The sequence below is a fragment of the Callithrix jacchus genome, chromosome 11, assembly GCF_049354715.1.
Source record: "Callithrix jacchus isolate 240 chromosome 11, calJac240_pri, whole genome shotgun sequence".
NCBI classification, from domain to species: domain Eukaryota; kingdom Metazoa; phylum Chordata; class Mammalia; order Primates; family Cebidae; genus Callithrix; species Callithrix jacchus.
The window spans coordinates 105,766,835-105,789,575 of NC_133512.1; the positions used below are offsets into that span (position 1 = coordinate 105,766,835).

At 40.7% G+C, this 22,741-nt stretch overlaps 1 protein-coding gene across 10 annotated transcripts in view; it reads right to left on the reverse strand.

Annotated features, from left to right (window-relative positions):
• The window catches only part of AGK (acylglycerol kinase), a 148,235-nt gene that overhangs the window by 70,207 nt on the left and 55,287 nt on the right, over positions 1-22,741 (reverse strand). For all 10 annotated transcript variants that reach the window (XR_013524200.1, XR_013524199.1, XR_004728168.3 and 7 more), the window contains one exon: positions 1,349-1,388. Coding sequence is in view for 6 of the 10 variants with exons in the window: in XM_035254575.3 (XP_035110466.1) it covers positions 1,349-1,388 (40 nt within the window). In the remaining 4 variants the exon portion in view is untranslated. The remainder of the gene's footprint in view (positions 1-1,348; positions 1,389-22,741) is intronic.

A 22,741-nucleotide genomic window follows, 5' to 3' on the forward strand; every position in this document is an offset into this window, starting at 1 on the left:
CAGTAGGCTAAGGAGTTTACACGAGACTACATTAAGTTTATGTGAGATTTGTTTTTAAAAATCATATTCTTTCAAGAATTTAGACTGTTAAGGGAAGAACACAGATAGGAAAATTAGCCAGCAGAGGCTACAAGGGCAAATCCACTTCCATTTGTGAGATGGAAGGAATTAAACATGCAGGGGAAGTGGAGAATTAGAATAGTAGAAAGAAAGAAATAGAGAAGAAGGAGAAAATCACTAAAGGAACATCATCCCTGAAGAAGTCTGAGGAGACAGAACTCAGAACAGAGGTGGAAGCGTTTACCTTCAATGAGAAAGGGAGGATCCTACAATCACACAGGCCTACTCTTCCTCAAAGAGAGAAGGAACGGGTTTCCCTCCCAGGAGGATTTTCCAGTTGGTAATGACTGGCTTGGGACAGGGATCACCTTTAATTTAATATTAAAGTTTATTTGAACTGATTTCTAAAACAACTTAGAGCCATATGAGAGATAACACATTTAAACAAAAAAGTAATCAACTTCTTAAAACACAGATTTAGAACAGCTAGATAACAATCGCTAAAGAGAGGAATTAATTTATAGTATCTATTGTCACTGTCATACAAAAAACATCTCAGAAACAAACAGGAAGTCTGCCACTTACTGCTACTAAATGCTTCTTCATATCTTTGCCACTTTTGATTTTTATGTTTCTATTTCGGTATTTCTGACATCATAAGTTCAAATGATACAAAACTCAGTCACAGAATTTCAACTGCAAACTATAATGTACATTTTTGCAATGGGGGACAAAAATGGGGGTCTTAAATTTGAAAGGATTTATAATCCAGCTATAATTAATTAGCCATATAAATGAACACTTAAGTAAAATCTCATGGAACTGGGATAACAGTGCACATGATATGGCTCAGTTGAGCCTGGAGATAGGCTTTAAAAATATGAATCAACAATTTTAAGAAGATTGGACTTTCAGAGGTAATACTTGTTCTGAACTGATATCCTCAGGGGTTATTCAGATCAGGAATGATTCAAGGGTTAGCCAGATCTACAAAGACAACTGCAGACACAAACAAATTCCCAGAGCTTCTACCAGTCCAGTTCTGTGTTCTTGGGACCAATCCAGAAACAAACAGTCTACAGGGGTGGGCGTCAGAACTGCTCTTCACCAGATGGTTAACTTCCTGGAGTTCTACTCAGAGTTGGCTCCCAGTGTGATTCATCCTGATAGTGCTAAAAAATAGCCAAACTGCACAGATGCAAGACATTGCAAGTCCCCTAAAGAGCTCAGCTTTTCTGCACAATGAAGATAAGGAGGGGTTTAATTTTATCACATTAAATAGTATTACCTGAGCTTCTTGACAGGCTGCTCTCCTAAGCAGGTTATCACTATCAAGGTAAGCAAAAGAGAATAATCATTAGCTTTAGTAGATTATGATCCAAACCAAATCTGTGAGTTTTTTCATTTTTTAATATATACACCTCTTCTCTAAAAATACCCAAGTGAAAGTTTCCTAAAAACCTGATAACAATTTATCGGGACATTTGAAAAATATATCCTCTGAATAAAAGTTTGTATTAAATATTTTCATATTATGGTGACCAGAATAATGCCCCATCCCCCCCAAATTTTCCACATCCTAATCCTCAGAACTTGAGGATATGCTACTTTAAATGGGAAAAGGGATTTTTACAGACAGGATTAAATTTAGGGACTTGAGATGGGGAGACTGTCCGGACCATGCAGACGGGCCCAACCTAACCACAAAGGCCCCGAAACAGAGAAAGTTTCCCAATTGTGATCAGAGGCAGATGTGACTACGGAAGAATGGTCAGAAAAATGCAAACTTGCCAGCTCTGAAGGTAGAAGAGGGTGTTGAAGTGAGTCAAGGAATTGGTAGCCTCCAGAAGCTGGAAAAGCAAAACAATTCTCCCCTAGAGCCTCCACAAGGAACACAGCCCCAGCCACACTCTGTCTTAGCCCAGTGAGAGCTGTTTTGGACTTCCAATTCACAGAATGTAAGACAAGAAATCTGTGAACCACTAAGTTTGTGGTAATTTGTTAAGGTAACAATAGAAAACTAACATACATATCCTGCATTTTTCTTTTTTTTTTTTTGAGACGGAGTTTCGCTCTTGTTACTCAGGCTGGAGTGCAATGGCACGATCTCGGCTCACCGCTACCTCCGCCTCCTGGGTTCAGGTAATTCTCCTGCCTCAGCCACCTGAGTAGCTGGGATTACAGGCATGCGCCACCATGCCCAGCTAATTTTTTGTATTTTTAGTAGAGACGGGGTTTCACCATGTTGACCAAGATGGTCTCGATCTCTTGACCTCGTGATCCACCTGCCTCAGCCTCCCAAAGTGATATCCTGCATTTTTCTTACCCAGTGGAAATTAGGTCGTTTGCCACAAGTAAATTTGATGTTTAGTTTTTCCTACGGTTTTATCTAAATCATTTGTTTTTTTTAATCACCGTCAGATACTAAATAAGATCATAAAGGGAGAATTTTGTCATGAGGCAAAATTTTGGCTTCCAAAAATGAAAGCATTCTGTCAGAATATGATCACCTATTTACCATCAAGGTCTCTAAAATACGTTTATACCATAAAAGCCCTTTAAATGGCTCCAGTCGCCTACAAGCTCCAGAATCTTCATCTAAGAGTTTGTGCTAAGGCACATCGCTGACACTGCTAAGATAGCAAGTTCAACTTGGTTAACACCAGTAAAGAAATCAAATACCCAGAAAAGATGAACAATAACCAATTTATAGGAAAACCTGGAAAAGAAAAAAGGTAATTTTGCTTATATTCTTTCTAGACTTTTTTAAATAAAATTGAAAACTTTAAATTTTGCATTTTCACAGTAATTCAAATGGGATTTTGACATTTACAGTGAATGAAAAGGAATAAGTAAGCTTTGCTTTTTGCCAAAGTTGCTGTCAAAGGCTGCCGGCTCAGTGATTCCACAGCCAGGCTGCAGAACGACCCGTGAATTCCACAAAGCAGGCAGCTTCACTAAGAGAACATCATCCACAGGGAAGTATTGATTCTGTGAATCTAAAACCTAAGAACCAGCCAGACATGGTGGCTCACGCCTGTAATCTTAACACTTTGGGAGGCTGAGGCAGGCAGATCACTTAAGGTCAGGAGTTCGTGACGAGCCTGGCCAACATGGTGAGACCCCATCCCTACTAAAAATACAAAATTAGCCTGGTGCGTGCCTGTAATCCCAGCTACTCAAAAGGCTGAGGCAGGAGAATCCCTTGAACCTGGAAGGCGGAGATTGCAGTGAGCCGAGATCGTGCCACTGCTCTCCAGCCTGGGCTACAGAGTGAGACTCCGTCTCAAAAAACAAAACAAAAAACCTGAGAACCATGTTTTACTGAAACTATAATGACATCAATACCCCAAAAGCTGATGCTGTTCAATAACAAGGATTTTCAGGAGACTCACCCCTTGTGAAATCCAGCACAAGTCAGCCCAGTCCCCATTGGCTGAAGTGACTCTGCTTCCCTGTGCCCAGGTGGCAAAGGGCGTTGTGCAACCTTCTCTCCCTCGCACCCAGGATTCACAAATATTCATGTTTTTTTATATGACTCCCCACAGGAAATGACACATATTCATGTTTTACTTTTCTTCTTGTGTCCCTCCCCATCAAATGCTGTCACTGAATCGTGCTAACATCAGTAACAACAAAAAAAATATACTAGAAGATGAAGTAAACTCAGGGTACAAACTAGCAAGATATCTTGAAAATAATTAACATATCACTAACTCCTTATGGTTAACTCAATAATTTGCATTTATGACCTCATATACAATGAAGAGGCAAAACACTGAATCCACAGTAACCTCTGGATAACAAAATAATACGAGGTTCCTCATAGTAACCTGGGCATTGTCACTGGCCCTCCCCTGCACTGTGCTGACCCCCAGTCCAGCTTGCACAGGGCCCTGGGAATGCAGCTTCCAGCCTCTCCCAACTGTGCTCCTGCAGCCACTGCTTTCCTTTAGCAGACAGAAAACCTTGTGCCTCCAATCTCTACTATAAACTCGCCCTGTGGATTTTTCTGCACAAGCCCCCTATGCTTCTATAAAAGCTGCAATCCCATCTCTATATCCTGCCCACATCCAGGTTCCTCCTCTACCACGAAGGACAAATCTCCAAAAGGCAACAGGCTCCTCTGGGTCATTAGGAAAGAACATCACCCTTGCCATAGCTCAGCCACACTGATATCTATAGACCTAGCTAAAAAGACAATAGCACCCAATATGCACAAGAATATGGGGTAGCACCTAAAATGAGTTAGATCATTTTTTCCCCTAAGTTCTTAGTTGCCAGAAGTAAAGTTCTGATTGTTAGCTTGTGATTAAATGTATTATTAAAGATTTCAGCTCTCCTGAGTTTATTAATTCTGCTTAATTTATCAGAATGCTATTCAAAATCAAAAGATTTTGTGATAGTTAATTCCCTGAATTTAATGTGCCAAATGGAATATCCTGTCACTGCCACCTGTGAGAGTGCCAGAATACATACCAATTTTGATATTACAAAAGAAAAATCTCATTATAATCATACATAACTTTGTTTAATATCAAAAATGGTATTAACCATCTTGATCTTGCTCTCTGAACCCAACTATTCCTAAAAATCAAACACATTCTCAAAGATAAAATATTTCTCCCATTGAGACAGTCCGATGATCTGTAGCAAGCTCTGAAAAGTATCTCAACAAAGAAATTCCAAAAATGTTTCAGTAATGTCACCATTGTCAGAATAAAAGATGAAACTTAACATTCATAGAGCAACTACCTTGTACCAGGTCCTATGGCAGTTATTTTCATAAAGCTTAAATTTTTGTAAAACCTTGCAAGGCAGGCATTATTCTCATTTTACAGATCAGGAAACCAAGACTCAGAGAAGGAAAGTGACATGCCCAAAAACACAGAATTACTAAATGGTAGCCTCAGAAGTGTTTGAACCAGAGCTACTCCATCTTGAGTAGGGGCTGGGTAAAAGAGGCTGAGACCTACTGGGCTGCATTCCCAAGAAGTTAGGCATTCTAAGTCACAGGATGAGATAGGAGGGCAGCATATACAGGTCATAAAGACCTTGCAGATAAAACAGACTGCAAAAAGAAGCCGGCCAAAATCCACCAAAACCAACTGCAACAGAGTGACCTCTGGTGCCCTCATTGCTCATTATATGCTAATTATAATATATTAGCATGCTAAAAGACACTCCCACCAGCACCATGACAGTTTACAAATGCCATGGCAACATCAGGAAGTTACTCTATATGGTGTAAAAAGGGGAGGGACCCTCAGTTCTGGGAATTGCCCGCCCCCTTCTGAGAAAACTCATGAATAATCCACCCCTTATGTAGCATATAATAAAGAAGTAACAATAAGAATAAGCAACTGAGTATAGGCAGACCAGTATAACCATGCTGCTGGTCTGCCTATAGAGTAGTCATTGTTGTATTCCTTTCCTCTTTTTCACCCTGAAGCGAAGTCTCGCTCTGCCCTGGCAGGCTGGAGTGCAATGGCACCGTCTTGGCTCACTGCAACCTCCACTGCCTGCGTTCAAGTGATTCTCCTGCCTCAGCCTCCTGAGTAGCTGGGAGGTGCACACTACCACACCCAGCTAATTTAGGTATTTTTAGTAGAGATGGGGGTTTCACCATGTTGGCCAGACTGGTCTCAAACTCCTGACCCTTGTGATCTGCCTGCCTCATCCTCTCAAAGTGCTGGGATTACAGGTGTGAGCAGCCACCATGCCCAGCCTACTTTCTTAATAAACTTGCATTCACTTTACTTGTGAAGTTGCCCTGAATTCTTTCTTGTGCAAGATCCAAGAACCCTCTCTGGTGGTCTGGATTGGGTCCCCTTTCTGCTAATGGTAGAGTTGGAATTTAGACCCATGCCCACCTGGCCCTAAGCAGATGCTTTAATGCTTTTTCTTCTAAACTTCAGATAATACTCCATGGGCAATTACTCATTCAGTTGTATGTTTTATAGCACATTTTAAAATTAATTGCGCCTGGGCGCGGTGGCTCAAGCCTATAATCCCAGCACTTTGGGAGGCCAAGGCGGGTGGATCACGAGGTCAAGAGATCAAGACCATCCTAGTCAACGTGGTGAAACCCCCGTCTCTACTAAAAATACAAAAAAAAAAAAATTAGCTGGGCATGGTGGCATGTGCCTTTAATCTCAGCTACTCAGGAGGCTGAGGCAAGAGAATTGCCTGAACCCAGGAGGCAGAGGTTGCGGTGAGCCGAGATCGCGCCATTGCACTCCAGCCTGGGTAACAAGCGCGAAACTCTGTCTCAAAAAAAAAAAAAAAAAAATTAATTGCATAGTCTCATCTAATATAATTTTTTTAATGCATATTCATAATTTTTTAAAAGATCAGGTACAATAATGCTTCTGAAGGTAATTGGTGAAACAAACTCATTTAACATAAAGTGCTGCCTATGGCACACAAACAGGATTTGGTCCTGCCCTGAAGCAGCTTAGCGGCAAAGAAGAACAGCTCTTGGTAAATAGCAGTGGCATAGTAAAAGATGTGTTTCTTGATAAATAATGGGTCAGGCACTGTGCTAGGTGTCTTGGACACGCTGGTGAATACGCCCAACATTCCCTGTCCTAGTGAAGTTTATAGTTTAGTAGGGAACAATGACAATTCAACAGGCAATCGTGATGCAATTTCACTTTTATGTACTCCATAAAAGGGGCACGTAATGGAGGCATCTAACCTAGTTTTAAGAGAATTAGAGGCTTTTTACAGGATGTGACATTGAAGCCAAGATCTAGGGGAAAAATAAAAAAGTAGCCAGGCAAAAATGGGATTAGAATCTAGGCAAGAGAAACAGCATGTTAGAGCCCGCAAGTGCTAGAACATAACCAATTTAGGAAGGAGAAAGTAGCTGGGGACAGCTGGAGGCAGTGTGCCACGGGAGGAGCCAGGTAAAGGCTAGGTCACCAAGGACATTTTAAGCTATTTAAGGAATGTGGGTTTTATCCTAAGGGCCATAAGGAGGCATTAAAGGTTTTAAGAGAATTGATGTGACTAGGTTTACATTTTGGAGGGATTATTCTGGCTGCAGTGTGTGAAGAAGGCATTGGTCAGAGGTAAGACCGAATCTAGTGAAACCTCAGAGGCTCCCTCAGTGACAGTTAGTGATGATGACTGGAACTAGGACTGTGGCAGAAGCAACACAGAGAAGAGGACAGATTCAGCAGATATTTAGGAGGTAAACTTGAAGGATGGCTGGTGGGAATTAAAGAAAAGGTGCCCACATCGTGCATTAAGCAGTCGGTGGAAGGCAGTGCCATTCAGAGAGGGAATGAAGTAGAAAGCGTAGGTGTGAGAGGGAGAAAACTGAGCTGAGTTCTGGTATGTCTATCCGACATGGGGTGAGAACCCAGGTGGCAGTGCCTAGGGGACAGCTGGAAATGCAGGTCTGAAGTTCTGTATAGCAGTCTTGGCTATATGCTAGTAGAAGGAATGGGAGTGGATATGATGATCTACATGAGTAGGGTGAAAGTAGGAGGAAGAGATACCCTGATCATGGAACAGTTGACAGAGACCACCAAATGAATCTCAAATAAAGTGACAGGGGTACTTCAAATAAAGTGACAGAGGTACTTCATCTGAAAGTCAAAGGCAGGGGGGCTAAAAAAAAAAATAGTCAAAGGAAAAATCAGGTAGAGAATTGAGGGAAAAGTTTTCCTTGTCTCCTACCATTCCCCCTCGATGCTGCTTCTGTTCTTGGCAAACTGCATGTTTTGCTGTTCTTAAGAGAAACAACAAACTTTGCATCTTCAAGGATTTCATCATTTTATCCTTTCCTTTTTTAAAAAAGGCCAAACACAATAAAACCCATGCCCTTACCTCACCACACAAAACCTGCTTTTCCTATCTTCCTTCCTACATGATAAACTTCTCAAAATCATGGATAATTCACCATTTCTCATCCACAGCCCACAGCACACTCTCGTAGAGGGTATTTGTTTAATAAATAAGTGGCAAATGTTTGAACAGAAGAGATTGACTCACTGTGCTCAGACAGGCAGGCTTTGTCCTGCAGAAGAAACTGAAGGTTATTCTTTGTATGAAGATTTGGCATTCTGAAAGCACAGATGAGTGGGGATGCTTCTCCAGCACGATAAAGGGCAAGAGTAAGAGTCATTATGACGTAGTACAGGATGAAAAACCAAACAATTCAAAATTGCGAAAATGTTACCAGATCAAGAAGCTCCCAGGGTGTGTGGGGTGTGGGTGTATGGAGTGTAATGGAATGAGTACCCTCTAAAGAGGCTAAGCAGGGAGCTCCTTTTGACACACCAGGAAGCACCAAGAACTGGCCCTGTAGCTGCAACTCTGAGTGTGGTCATCAGAAAATTCCAGATTACTAATGATTCAAGAATCCGAATGTCAACTGAAGACCTCATTTTCAAGCCAACCAAAAAAAAAAACAAGGACACTACATAAATTCTAAGGCCATGTTCTTTCCACTACACCATGCTGTCTTCTGATAACTGAAGTTCAATACAATTTAAAAGAGGTGCTACAAAATGTAGTCATATCAAAAAGGGTCCCTGCAGATCTGCTCAGTATTAAAATGCAGGTTCTTTGACAGAAAGAAATTAGAAGGCTCTGGATTAGAAAATGAAAAAAATCTGCTGATGTCGCTCTGCCTGAGGCTTGAAAAGAATAAGAACATGCCTGCTACTATAGGTAATGGGGATGCTCTCTATTTATCCCAAGCCATAAATGTTTTATTTATTACTTTAGGACTGCAAAATAAGATAAGTTGTTATTCCAATAACAACTTTACATAGAGAAAAAAACCACACTGATCCATCCTATTTCCCAAAATGAATATTTCCCACTATGGACCAGAGGCAAATTGTACGGCCATTTCTACCACCAGCTTTTCCCTTGGTGCATGCAAACACAGCTTTTGCTTTAAACAAAATAGATTTCAAGTTTAGATGTTTATAACAACCACTTCTACTTATCCAGGCTTCCTAGAATAATTAATCATGATATTGCCAATGGCTGTGCCCATGGTTGCTCATGGAGCAATAGGAATGGAATAGAAATGGAAGCAAAGACAAAACAAATCTTAGAAGTGTGTGCAGAGGGAGAGAGCTTTTCTACACTATACATTGCATAGCTCTCTGCAAATGCCGGGCTCCCTACCCAAACACATAATGGCTGCGGTGAACCTCTGTCATACATGAGAGAATAGTGACCACCTCTGCCTTTTTGACAGAAAGACAGCTGATCAAGCAGGAGGAAATGCATCTTGCTAAGAAAGAATGCTTGATCTTTGGGGCCTACTGAAGGTCCATTTTAGGCAGCGTGACAGGTCAGAAAACTAAGGGAACAGTGCAAATGTTAATGATTTTTAAAAGGATTTTAGGGCCTACTGGTCTGGTCTTCCTCTATTTAACCAAAGAAGGTCATGTCTTCTTGTTCGCCAGACCACACCATGATGTGCTATCTCTACCAAAGAAACTTGCATTTTCTTACCTCTCCCAAGCCCAATGCAACAAAGAAGTTTCCTAAAGTCATGAAAGCATAAAGTGTCAGGAAGAAATCTTATTGACAACCATATATTAAGAGGTGACTGTCTTCATTTCAATGTCCCTTAGAGTGCCTAGAAGGCGTGAGAGAAAGTAAGGGCCACAGAGGATATGGCATTAAAATTTCAACATCTGCATTGCTGATGGTGAAAAGTTTAGCAAAAGAAAAACAGCTAAAAATTCTACTATCAAATGCAAAGGATAAATGGACAGCACTGCCTCCTATACTAGTAAAAAGTATACCAACTTGCATTCAGGAATTTTGAGGTCAAATGTGTGAATCCAAAATATCTTTAGGTTTATTTTGCCAAGGTTAAGAATGTAGCCATGAGACAGTTTCAGGAGGTCCTGAGGACTTCTGCCCCAAATGGTCAGCGTACAGCTTGCTTTTATACATTTTAGGGAGACACAGTAACAGCAATCAATACATTTGAGATTTACATTGGGGCCTAGGCAGCCAGATCACTTGAGGTCAGGAGTTTGAGACCAGCCTGGTCAACATAGTAAAACCCTATCTCTACTAAAAATTCCAAAAAAATTAGCTGGGCATAGTGGCATGTGCCTGTTCAGTCCCAGCTACTTGGGAAGCTGATGCAGGAGAATTGCTTGAACCTGGGAGGTTGCAGTGAGCAGAGATCACAGCACTGCACACCAGCCTGGGTGACAGAGTAGGCTCTGTCTCAAAAGAAAAAAAAATTTACATTGGAGGAGTCGATCTAGAAGGGCAAGACAACTTGAATTGAGACAGCCAAGTATAAAGGGGTCCCCAGAGAAACCCCAGCCGGCCTGTGCACTGGGCGAGTGCACACGGTGGGCGGAGACTCCAGAAGTTCCTGCTGTTTGCAGGGGGAACAGGCTAGACCGTCCTGTTCCGAGGTGGAACCTGGAATTCAATCTTCAATGCAGGAAGCCTATAGTAGCAGGACTCGCTGTTTCCCTTTATTTTTTCCTTTTTGCCCAATAAATTCCATTTTTCTCACCCTTCAAACTATCTGCAAGTCTAATTTTTCATGGTTGTGTGGCAAGGACCCTGTCTTTAGCTGAACTAAGGAAAAGTCCCATCACAGAATGGGGGGGTGGTTCTAAGTCATATGTAGATTTAAACATAGTCTGATTGGCAATTGGTTGAAAGAGTTATTATCAGTAGAAAGCAATGTCTGGATTAAGATAAGCGGTTGTTTTATCATGCAGATGAAACCTCCAGATAGCAAGCTTCACAGAAATTGGATTGTAATGTTTCTTATCAGACTTAAGGTCGGAATTCCCATTGTGGCTGGAGAGACAGAATGAGGCCTGTCCCTCCAACCCCTATTCTTCCTTTCGTGGACCGAACCAGTCTTTTAGGTTAAATTTTAGAGTGCCCTGGCTGAGGAGGGAGTCCACTCAGATGGTTGAGGGAGTTGGGGAGGCCTTTGAATTTTATTTTTGGTTTACAAATGGCTCCTCTGAATAAATTTCTTTAGTTAGTGGTATATTTAACTAGGTAAGGATTAACATATTCAGAATTAATATAAAGCAAGCCAAGAGCATTTTTGCTCTAAGAGATGGGGAGGCAGTAAGGAAAGAAGGGAGGAAGTCAGGTTCATTGTTAGCAAGTTCATTGTTCAACTCTGCATCTACATGGACAAAATACCTATTCCAAAGAATAAGGAATGAACCAGCAAAACAGGGCTGCAGCATCTTGTGTCTCAATAAAGTCAATCCTCCAGCAGCCTTTTGCTGAAATGTTTTACCTCATTACGTGAGATTGTGATTCACCCCAAAGATATTAATTTGCCCACTGTTCAACAATGGCTTGCAAATATTTACAGCAATTTTCAGGCCTAAAATCCCTGTTTTTGCTATATTTATTTTTTTTATTTTAATTTTTTAATGAAAGTTTGAAAGCCCTACAACCAGCCAGGCCAAAAAATAAAATAAAATGCCTTTGAAAAAGGCATCCAAGCCCAATTTCCATTTCCTGGAAACCTAAATTTTTCAGATCAGAAGAGTCCTTAGAAATTATCTAGTGCTCTCCACACACCATGAAACCCCTCAAACAAATATTTGACAAATATCCCATTAGTAACGAAGTTCAATACAGCAATGACACTCATTTGGGCAAACACAAACACGCCCACGCACATACACACAGAGCACGTGTAATTCTATAGGCTCATGTCTCTAAGCTCTACGTGATTCTGGTATGATCACTCAAGCCACATACTGTCATCTCCTTAGAGCTCCCAGAAAATAACTAATTGATCTAGTCTGGAAAAGCATCTGTCAAGGTGATTTGCCCACTGTTAGAAGTTACTAAAAGGCTTAGCCCTAGAGCTGAAGTCTCCTGATTCCCAACACAGCATTCTTCCCCTCAATACTCTGCTTCTCTTCTGTTCTCTCCAGACACTCTCAAATGACAAAAATGCAATCAATAAAGCGCTGTCCACTGTTTCACATGTACCGACAAATGCCACACTTACGGTCGCCTGAATTTATTATTTTTCACCATAGTGATTACTACCATTTTTCTTTCCTGCAAATAGGTTTAGGAAAAAGCCCAGGTAAACCTAACCCCACTGGAATTCATTAATTCAACAACACATATTAGCCAAAGACTCTACCCCTGCCCTCAAAGGGAAGGTCTCAGTGAAGCTCCAGTTTAGGCACCTATTCTTTCTTGCTCCCTGAAATACAGTATGGAAATCCAAAAATCACATCTTCCCATCTTATCAAATCCCAACCAATATATTCTACGCTTATATGCACTCAAGTGGAACAAGCTTGTGAACACTTCAAGTACCTTCTAATTTCTCAGGTTTTCTTCACACAATTAGTTCCGTCTCCAGTTCGGGATGGGAAATGACTTAATGAAAAATGGCATCACCTGGAGGCTTCTCTCACATAACAAAGCTAATCATTTTGGTCTGTTCTGTAGAGTTTTTCATTAACCTGCAGTTTATCCCTTCATTCTATTGGCCAAGAGAAATGGAAGTAGATAGAGGAAGCCTGTCTTCATAGCTCACTTTTTCTCCTGTTAGAACATGAAATTTTTCTATTTGCACTCTCTTATCCTAGCCTCAGGTCTCCACAAGATATCAATTTCTGTTCCTAATATTCACAGGAGCCCATGTTAGTCAGCTGCATTCTGTGGGCACGGGGGCGGGGGTGGGGGGGAGTTCTGCCTCTGACTGACTGCTATATTTATGCTGAAGTCCAGACGGTACCACCATCAGGCAAAGCTCCAGCTGCCATTAATGGGCATCCTTCTCTGAGCTTTACCACCAGTCATTTTTCAATGATTTCTACCCCTAATTCTTGTAAGCACTGACATTCTTTCACGGTCCAGTCACTTCTTCCATTTTCTGCTTTTAAATTTATTTGCTTTCATCCAACACTCCAATTTAAATACTTTATGCCATATACTGTTCTTCACATACTGCATAATAACATTCTTTACTAGGCAACCAAAATATTATTTCTTCCTGTGCTATCAGTCATTACATATTTGCACATACAATTATAAACAAATATATATTGAGACTCAGTTACATATAAAGTACTCAAATCTATTTACATTTAAAAAAAAGAGAGAGAAAACAGATTGCATAGAGATCTTGACAGCTGCTCCAGAAGAAAGAATAGGATGAGATAGTGTGCATGAAATGATATTTACTTTGGGTTCCAGGATACATGACAGATCTGGACAACTTCCGGCCTATAAACACATAAGTTAGTTGCTACTACTGTCAGTCTTCTTGCTGTTCTGGGACATGAAATGTTTGAGATGTCAGTTACTACCTACAGATGGGCTAGGTTTAGCATCAGCTGCATTATTCTCTCTGTAATGCTTGGAACATCTAAAACCACTGATATAAAACTCCCTTAAAATACAAAATATAACTTAAATATACTGGCTACCCATCTCAGCCCACCACTCCCAAGACAGTGGTGGAAGCAAAATAAATATATAGATTTAAAAAAAAAAAAAAAAGAAGAAATCTGTTTTTAACAAAAGAGTTGAAAGAAAAGGAAATATAATTAAACTTCACTGTACTTAAAATAAAATTTAAAAAGGTTCCCCTATTCCCTATCAAATCTGGGCTGACAGGCATGTTATTTAATTGCCCATAAATGAGCTTCTTTAAATAGCACCCATTAACACCCCAATTTCAGCATCAGCCTGTGCACAGATAGAAAAAGATAAACTTTGAAATGGCTAAAAAGCAAAACAAACTGCTTTCTTAAAATGTCAACACAATCTGAAATGAGCAAAAGCCACAAGGGGGAACAAAACCTCCCTACCTTCAGCTGTGGATGAAGCAGCCAGGCCCCAGACCACTGACTGCAAAGTCAGTCTAATCTGAACTGATGTCAAGGTAAAACATCTGCTTTGTCAGAAACCCCAGACATACTGAAAAACGGAGCAGAAACCATTATTGAAACCATAATCTGCACCAAATGCAAATCTATGAATCTAGTCATGTGTGCCCATGCATAATTTACCCCTGGCATCCAACACATTTCCCCCGGGATATCCTGTCAGGGTCTCAAACTCAACATATCTAAACAGAATATAATATCGCCTCCTTAAACCAATTTTCCCTTGCAAGTATATTGCAATTTCTGTATCACCAATTATCCTAGTCTTGAAGCTAAAAAATCATTTCTACTACTTTCCTCTCCTTCAATCACATGCCCAGTCAATTACTTAGTAATAATAACTAACATATTGAGGGCTACCTATAAGCTGAGCACAGTTCCAGGCACTTGACACACCTATTTAATCCTTGCAACTAACCTGCCAAACAGGCGTAATTATTCCCATTACTCTTATAAGAAAACCGAGGCTCAGAGGTTCGGGTGGTTAAGTAACTTGATAAAGGCCACATAGCTAGTAAGCAGCAAAACCCAAAGCAGACACACCCCCAGCCTTGGCACTCGTGCTCATTACACTGTCACAGTCTCATATCCACCCACTAGTTCTTCCATTCCTACTGCCATCACTCTGCCTTAGGCCTTTATTACCTTTTGTGTAAACTATTTAAATGCACTCTTAACCTTCAGACTCTTTTCCTTCAAATGTACCCTGCACAGGGGTGCTGCATTAAACTTCTTGAGTGCTACTTTGTTCATGACATTCTCTTCCCCTTAAAAATGTTCTCTGTTCCCCAAATACCACAGACTTCCTATATCCAAAGCCTCCCATCAACTGAATTTTCCCCATCCTCCTGAAAACAAGCAACCTTACAGTCAAGTCTAATTCTTTGCCACTGTCCAAAAATAGGAAGTGAATTTCCATTTTCTGCCTATAATTAAGTGACTAATATCACCTGGAACACTGTCCAACTCATTTTGCAAGGCTCAACTCAAATGATATCTTTGTAAGGATGCATTCTCTGCTGAGGAGGGAAAAGACAAAAGAAGAAGTGTTTTTTCTGATTGAGGGCTTTCTTTGTGCCAGGCATTATTCTAAACAAAATCTGCATGACAACCCAATGAAATGGGTACTATTCTTATCCCAGTTTACAGATAGAGAATTGAAGCATAGAGCAGTTAAGTAGCTATCTAGAGTCACACTGCTGTGTAAAGTCAAGATTCAAATCATAAAATTGGGCTCTGCAGCCCCCTTTCCTAAGCATTTCACTCTACAGAGCTCTCAGAAGTGATTCTAACTTTCTCATGAATGGGTCAAGCTGATCACATCTGAATCTACTGTATTGATCTTGATATCACCAATAACAAGAGACCCAGACACTACATGCCTCTTAAAGTTTTACAAGTAAGGAATTCACCACAGGCCTATAAGCATCCTTGCCAAATAAACTGCACCAGAATCTAATTATGCCTCCACTCAGTGCTTCTCAAACGTTAATGAGCATACACATCATTTGGGGATCTGGTTAAAGAGCAGATTCTGACTCAGTAGGTTCAGGTTGTGGCCTAAGAATCTGTATTTCTAAGAAGCTCCCAGGAGATCCTTATGCTGCTGGACCACACTGCGAATAGGAAAGCTCTAGAATGTGGATCTAATCGCCAGCTGACAAGACACAGCGGAGATAGAGGAACAAATTAAGCAACTCATGGCTGGGCCTAGAACAAAGCAAAGAGGCACTTGCCTCAAGTGCAAAATTTAAGGGTGTGCCAAAAAATACAGTAATGGACATAAATATTTTAATGTTTTCCAAAATAAAAATGAACGCAAAAAAATTAGGATGAATATAATAACATGATTTTAAATAAAGTCAGGGCCAGTATCACTGGTTTTCCTTCTTGCCTCAGGCTCCCATATGGCTCTGCACAACTATGCAGAAGCTATCTGCCCAGTCAAGGGTATGAAAAATTCTGCAGGGCAAATGTAGACCTAGTTTCTAGAACAAGTAAATATTATCAAAAGAAGGGGAGTTATAGCTTAAGAAACGTAAGAGGCAGACACTTATTTCAATATTGATTTGAACAAAATGCACTATAAAGCAATTTGGAGACAATAAGAAAAACAGAAACACACACTGATATAAAAGAATTATTTTTGTTTTTTTCAAGTTCATGATAATAATAACGACACTGTGATTTTTTTAAGTCCTTACTACTGAAGGTATCATAGTATTTATGAGTAAAATGATATAATATCTGGGTTTACTTTAAAATGCTTGAGTTAAAAAAAAAGGAGAGGACATAGATGAAACAAAATTAGTGAAATGCTGATATCTTCTATAGCTGAGTAATATGAAACAAAATTAGTGAAATGCTGATATCTTCTATAGCTGAGTAATGTTACTTGGGGATTCATTATACTATTGTCTAATTTTTATATGCTTAAAATTTTCATAATAAAAAGGTTTTGTTTTTGTTTTTGTTTTTTGAGACAGAGTCTTGCTCTGTCGCCCTGACTGGAGTGCAGTAGCACAATCTCGGCTCACTGCAACCTCCACCTCCCGGGTTCAAGCAATTCTCCTGCCTCAGCCTCCCAAGTACCTGGGATTACAGGCATGTGCCACCATGCCCTGCTAACTTTTTGTATTTTTAGTAGAGACGGGGTTTCACTATGTTAGCCAGGAAGGTCTTGCTCTCCTGACCTCGTGATCTGCCTACCTTAGCCTTCCAAAGTGCTAGGATTACAGATGTTAAGCCACTGCGCCCAGCCACATTTTTTTAAATTAATTGTTGTCTTTAGGCACCCTTAACATTTACTTTGTACCCCTCAAACAGAACATAGCACATACTGCCTTATATATCTCTAATAAAAATAGGTACTATTTTTAATATGTACCAGGAGCAGTGATTAGTGTCACAATAATGTTGTGACATATTGCACAGGTAAATAAAAGTGAACTTTAATAGGTTAAATAACTGCCCCAAGGCACATATCCAGAAAGCGGCAAAGGCAAGACTTAAATCCAGACCCCACTGGCTCAGAAGCTCACACTCTGAAGCACTATGGTATAACAATGTCTCTTATGCCAAATGGGTATTACAATAGAAGGTAATCTCAGCTTACAGTTCTTTGTATCTCTCATGGTCCTAAGACACAGTGGCCATTTTGAGAGGTTAGGATCAGGACTGTCTGCCTTTGCATGATGGCTCTGATACCAGTTGCATGACCTCAAGCAAATTACTTCATCTTGCTGCCCCTAAATTTCTTCATCTATATAGGGCTATTAATTTCACATGAGTATGAGATTAATAACCAACTAATAGAGGTTTTTTTCCCTTTTTTTTTTTTTTTTTTTGAGTTGGAGTCTCATACTGTCACCCAGGCTGCTGCAATCTCCGCCTCCTAGGTTCAAGCGATTCTCCTGCTTCAGCCTCCCGAGTAGCTGGGATTACAGGCTCCTGTCACCATGCCCAGCTAATTTTTTGTATTTTTAGTAGAGACAGGGTTTCAGTAAGTTGGCCAGGCTGGTCTTGAACTCCTTACCTTGTGATCCACCAGCCTTGGCCTCCCAAAGTACTGGGATTACAGGCATGAGCCACCATGCCCAGTTTCATAGAGTTATAAGGAAGATGAACTGAATTAATAAATGTAAAATGCCTAGAATTGTGCCTAACACATGGCAATCACTGATTGTTAGCTACTGTCACTTACTATTTTATTTATTTATGTATTTATTCTTGAGACAGAGTCTTGCTCTGTCACCCAGGGTGAAGTGCAGTGGCGCAATCTTGGCTCACTGCAGCCTCTGCCTCCCGAGTTCAAGCAATTCTCCTGCCTCAGCCTCCCGAGTAGCTGGGATTACAGGTGCATGCCCCCACACCCAGGTAATTTTTGTATTTTTAGTAGAGATGGGGTTTCACCATATTAGCCAGGATGGTCTTGATCTCCTGACCTCCAGTGATCTACCTGCCTCAGCCTCCTAAAGTGCTGCAACTACAGGCATGAGCCACTGTGCCAGACCTATCATTATTACTAAGTTCTCAACATAATTGAATGACACTGAACATACTCTTCAGGCAAACTCATAACCATTTATTTTTACTACTTCTAAGAAATTGTTTTTGACCATAGATCTTAAAAGATGGCTTGCACCAATGCTTAGAAAAGCCGATATACAGTAATCGAAATTAATGTTCCTATGTTTGGAGAAAGAAAACTCCAATATTAATTAAAAGCCTTAAACACAAGGACCAGGACCATTGCTACAGGAGCACATTTGCTTTGAAGCTTAATGTCAAGGAATGTATGTGTCTGTGGGATTTAAAATTCTCCAGGAAGGTACCAGGATCCTAAGCTGAGAAGCCAGATGCTCCATAGAAATAAATGGGAGGGGCTGGGCGCGGTGGCTCACGCCTATAATCCCAGCACTTTGGGAGGCCGAGGCGGGTAAATCACTTCAGGTTAGGAGTTCAAGACCAGCCTGGCCAACATGGTGAAACCCTGTCTCTACTAAAAATATCTAAAAAAATTAGCCAGACATGGTGGTGCATGCCTGTAGTCGCAGCTACTCAGGAGGCTAAGGCAGGAGAATCCCTTGAACCTGAGAGGTGGAGGCTGCAGTGAGCCGAGATCATGCCACTGCACTCCAGCCTGGGCAACACAGTGAAATTCCACCTCAAAAAAAAAAAAAATGGCCCTGGGTCACAGGCCAACATGGGTGGCAGAACCGGTGTCAGATGCAGTGAGCCAAACTGAGAACCATGTGCCAGAAATAAACAGGGGCCAAGCTATTGTTAACTGCTCAGCCAAGAGAGTTAGCTGGGAAGTTGTTCCAAAGCTTACCAGCCAAAATCATGGGGAGACAGACCAGAACTGGAAAGAGCAAGGACAAGGTCCGCAGTGATGCAGGAACCATCGGAGCTCAAATCACATGGAAAAGCCTTCCGACACAGCTTGCTGCTTTCAACCACATATGACAGGCCTCTTTTATAGTTAAGTTGGGTCAGTCTTGAAACTATACTTTTCCAAGCTGTCTTGTTATATGTGAAAAGTTAAATAAATAAAAGACTCAGACCTTAGACAACCTGGCAGATCAGCATCTCCCATCCCACTGGTAGTCTCTCAAGTCATTGCCCAGTCACCAGCGGCACTTGGCTTTAACTTCCACAGTGCTGGGTATCTATTATGTCTAGCTTATCACAATTACTAGCATTTATTGTACCCTTGTATCTAACAGACAGGATGCTAAGAGCTTTCCAGTTATATCAGTTAATCAATTCTTCAGCAACCCAATGAGATATTGTCATTATCCCCATTTTACAGATGAAGAACCTAAGGCTTAGGGAGCACAGGGTCACACTACTAGGAACCATCAGCTCAGTCTGACTCCAGAGACAACTTTTATACTACGGTGCCTCCTTTCTTATGCTACTTTTTATTAGCAGACTCTTTGCTACTAAAAGGGCCAGAAATGAGTGAGAGACTATCGCAGGTTAACTGCTGACATGATAAACTGAACAACCTGGAACATAATCTTCCCCAGGGAAGCCAGAAAGCTTGGTAAAAGCAGATGAAGAGGAATGAGCAATCCTTAAAATGTCTTTACTTTCAGCAAACAGGGTCATTTTCTCCTCTTCCATTGCTCTTCTGCTCCTGTCAACTGCTGCAGCCTGCTGTGGGGAAATCATGCAGAGGGGGAAAGTATCACAGACTTTTTTTTTTCTTTGAAACTTAGGGGAAGGGAGAAAAAGATGGGGTGGAATTCTCAATAGAGGAAAAAAATATAAATACAGTAAAAACGAAATAGAACCTCCAAATAAATAACATCTGATATCAAAAGACAAACTAAGAGCAGTAATCAAAAAGGGACAGCTAAAAAGAAATTACACAATTTTTCACAAATCTGTTACCAAAATATATTTTTTTCTATTCATACAAAATGTCAAGAGAAGCAGTATCTGAGTTAGAAAAATATGACGACTCCAAAATCCATATAGCATATCTGAAAACAACTGTGTGGTTGTGAACCCTTACAGAGTGTGTAGAATGAGAATGGAACTGGACAGACACCAACATTCAAGGGACAAGCAAAGCAGGAAGATATCTAAACGTACCTAAAAGGATATGGTCCAAGAAAATCACATGTGGCATGAAAAGTACCCCTTTAATTTAACAACTAAGAGGCATTAATGGCCTCATCAAAAGCAGATTCAATCAAATGATGGGATACAAACCATTTTACTAAGCTTATTCTAAAATGGAGGTAGGATGGCTGGGCGTGGTGGCTCACGCCTGTAATCCCAGGACTTTGAGAGGCCAACACGGGTGGATCACCTAAGGTCAAGAGTTTGAGACCAGCCTGGCCCAACATGGTGAAACCCCGTATCTACTAAAAATACAAAAATTAGCTGGGTGAGGTGGCGGATGCCTGTAATCCCAGCTACTCGGGAGGCTGAGGTAGGAAAATTGCTTGAACCTGGGAGGTGGAAGCTGAGTGACTGCACTCCAGCCTGGGCAACAAGAGCAAAACTCAGTCTCAAAAAAAAAAAAAAAATGGAGGTAGGAAGATAAGAGGTCATCAAACACATGGAATGCAGAGTTGAGTGAAGATGTATAACCTAGGAAAGATTCTGACAAATAGAGGAGAGACAAACAGAAAATCTGAGGCTAAGGATACAAGTGAGGAAATGGACAACCAATGGGAGGTGAAAGAATGGGACGATGTGACGAGAGTAAGAGGGACTGACCAGGAGGACGGCAGCCTCATCCACTAAGACAGAGAGAAAGAACATCAGTGTGCACACTGGGTAACTTCCCATGTCTTTTATATTCTCTTTGAACTAGGAGTTAGGTTGCCTAAGAATAAGTATAGAAAAGATAGAGTGGGTAAAGAAATTCAAGAGTATTTCAATGAACTGTGTAGAAATTAAAATAATAACCCATGAATTTAGTATATAATTTCCTTCAGAAGGGCTCAACAGCCTAGGTTTGTGAATTCTGAGTGGTCAGTCAATAAAGTTGATATTTGCTCTCTGCACATTCATCCTTTCATTCTCTTGTTTCTTCCATCTTCCATAAATAAAATGTGTGTCAAGTGCTTCTGTGTACTGGGCCTACAGGACAGCACTGAGCAAGACAAATAGTTCCCCTGCCTATAGAGTCTTATGATATAACAGAAGAAACAAACAGAACAGAAAATCACAGTAGCAATGAATATTATATAGGAGTTCACAGTCCTATGGAGAAAATGTAAGAGGATTGCCTAAACCTCACTAGAGGGGACAAGGAAGACTTGCTTAAAGAAATAACATTTGAGACCTGGAGGAATGATAGTTGCCTAAGGAAGAAGAGAAAGTGACAGTACACCTTGCTGATTAAGTGAATAGTTTCTCTCTGCTTTCCTAACTCCCACTTATGCCACATCCTCTCCAATTTCCGTTATAATTCTTTTCACTAGTGTTATTTTGCATTACTCTTGACCACTGTATTAGTCTGTTCTCACACTGCTAATAAAGACATACCTGAGAATAGGTAATTTATAAAAGAAAGTGGTTACCTCCATGCTGTGCTCATGAAAGTGAGTTCTCAGAAGATCTGATGGCTTTATAAAGAAGCTTTTCCCCCTTTGGCTCAGCACTTCTTGCTGTCATCATGTGAAGGAGGATGTGTTTGCTTCCCCTTTCACCATAACTATATGTTTCCTGAGGGGTCCCCAGCCATGCAGAATGGTGAGTCAATAAAACCTCTTTCTTTTATAAATTACCTGTTCTCAGGTATGTCTTTATTAGCAGTGTGAGAACAGACTAATACAGTGGTCAAGAGTAATGCAAAAGAAAACTAGTGAAAAGAATTATAATGAAAATTGGAGAGGATGTGGCGTAAGTGGGAGTTAGGGAAACAGAGAAACTATTCAAAAAGTTTAATCAGCAAGTTGTACTGTCATGCACCTATAGTCTCAGCTTCTCAGGAAGCTGAAGTGGGAAGATCGCTTGAGCCCAAGATTTTGAGGCTGCAGTGAGTTATGATCACACTTCTGCACTCCAGCCTGGGTGACAGAGTGAGATCCTCTATCTAAACACAACAACAACAAAACAAACCTTTAGTTGTAAAAATAAAAGGAAAGGAGAGATTAAAAAGCCCAGGAATAACATGTGAAAAATGGAGTTGAGGAATATATGACATGTTGGATCAAGGAATCTACGATATGAAAAAGGTGAAAAGCAAGGAAGATTGGGAAGAAAACAGAGGAGCCAAGGGCAAGAAATCCTAATAACATTGAAGAATAGAAGTAATAGAATAAAAAAACTGGAATAATAGAAGGCTGTAATGACAGAATGGGATATCAAAGTTCCATATTTCAGAAGTGGAATGGGGGCAAGTGATGATAAAATTTAGCATTCAACCAATAAGAAGGGGGTGAAGTTGGAAGAAGGTGGAGTAGAGGGTCAAAGTCACAGATACAGATGAAGTCAAGGCAAGTGGGGGGCAGGTTGTTGGGCAGGTCATCCACATGGACACTCGGGGTATCTGGGAGAATAACAGGACTTAGAAAGAAAATGACATTGATAAGCCAGGCACCAAATCCTAAGCTCAATATAACTGAGATCTCAGAAGACTGGAAGATTTATGGTTTTATGAGATCACCAGATATAATAAGCCTTGAAGGATGGAAGATATATAAGATGGAAGATAAATGGTTTGGAATAGATACTGAAGAGCCAGGAGAATCCCAACATCTTTACACCCCAATCCCATTTGAAATGACAGAGATGGGAGCAAGACAACGGAT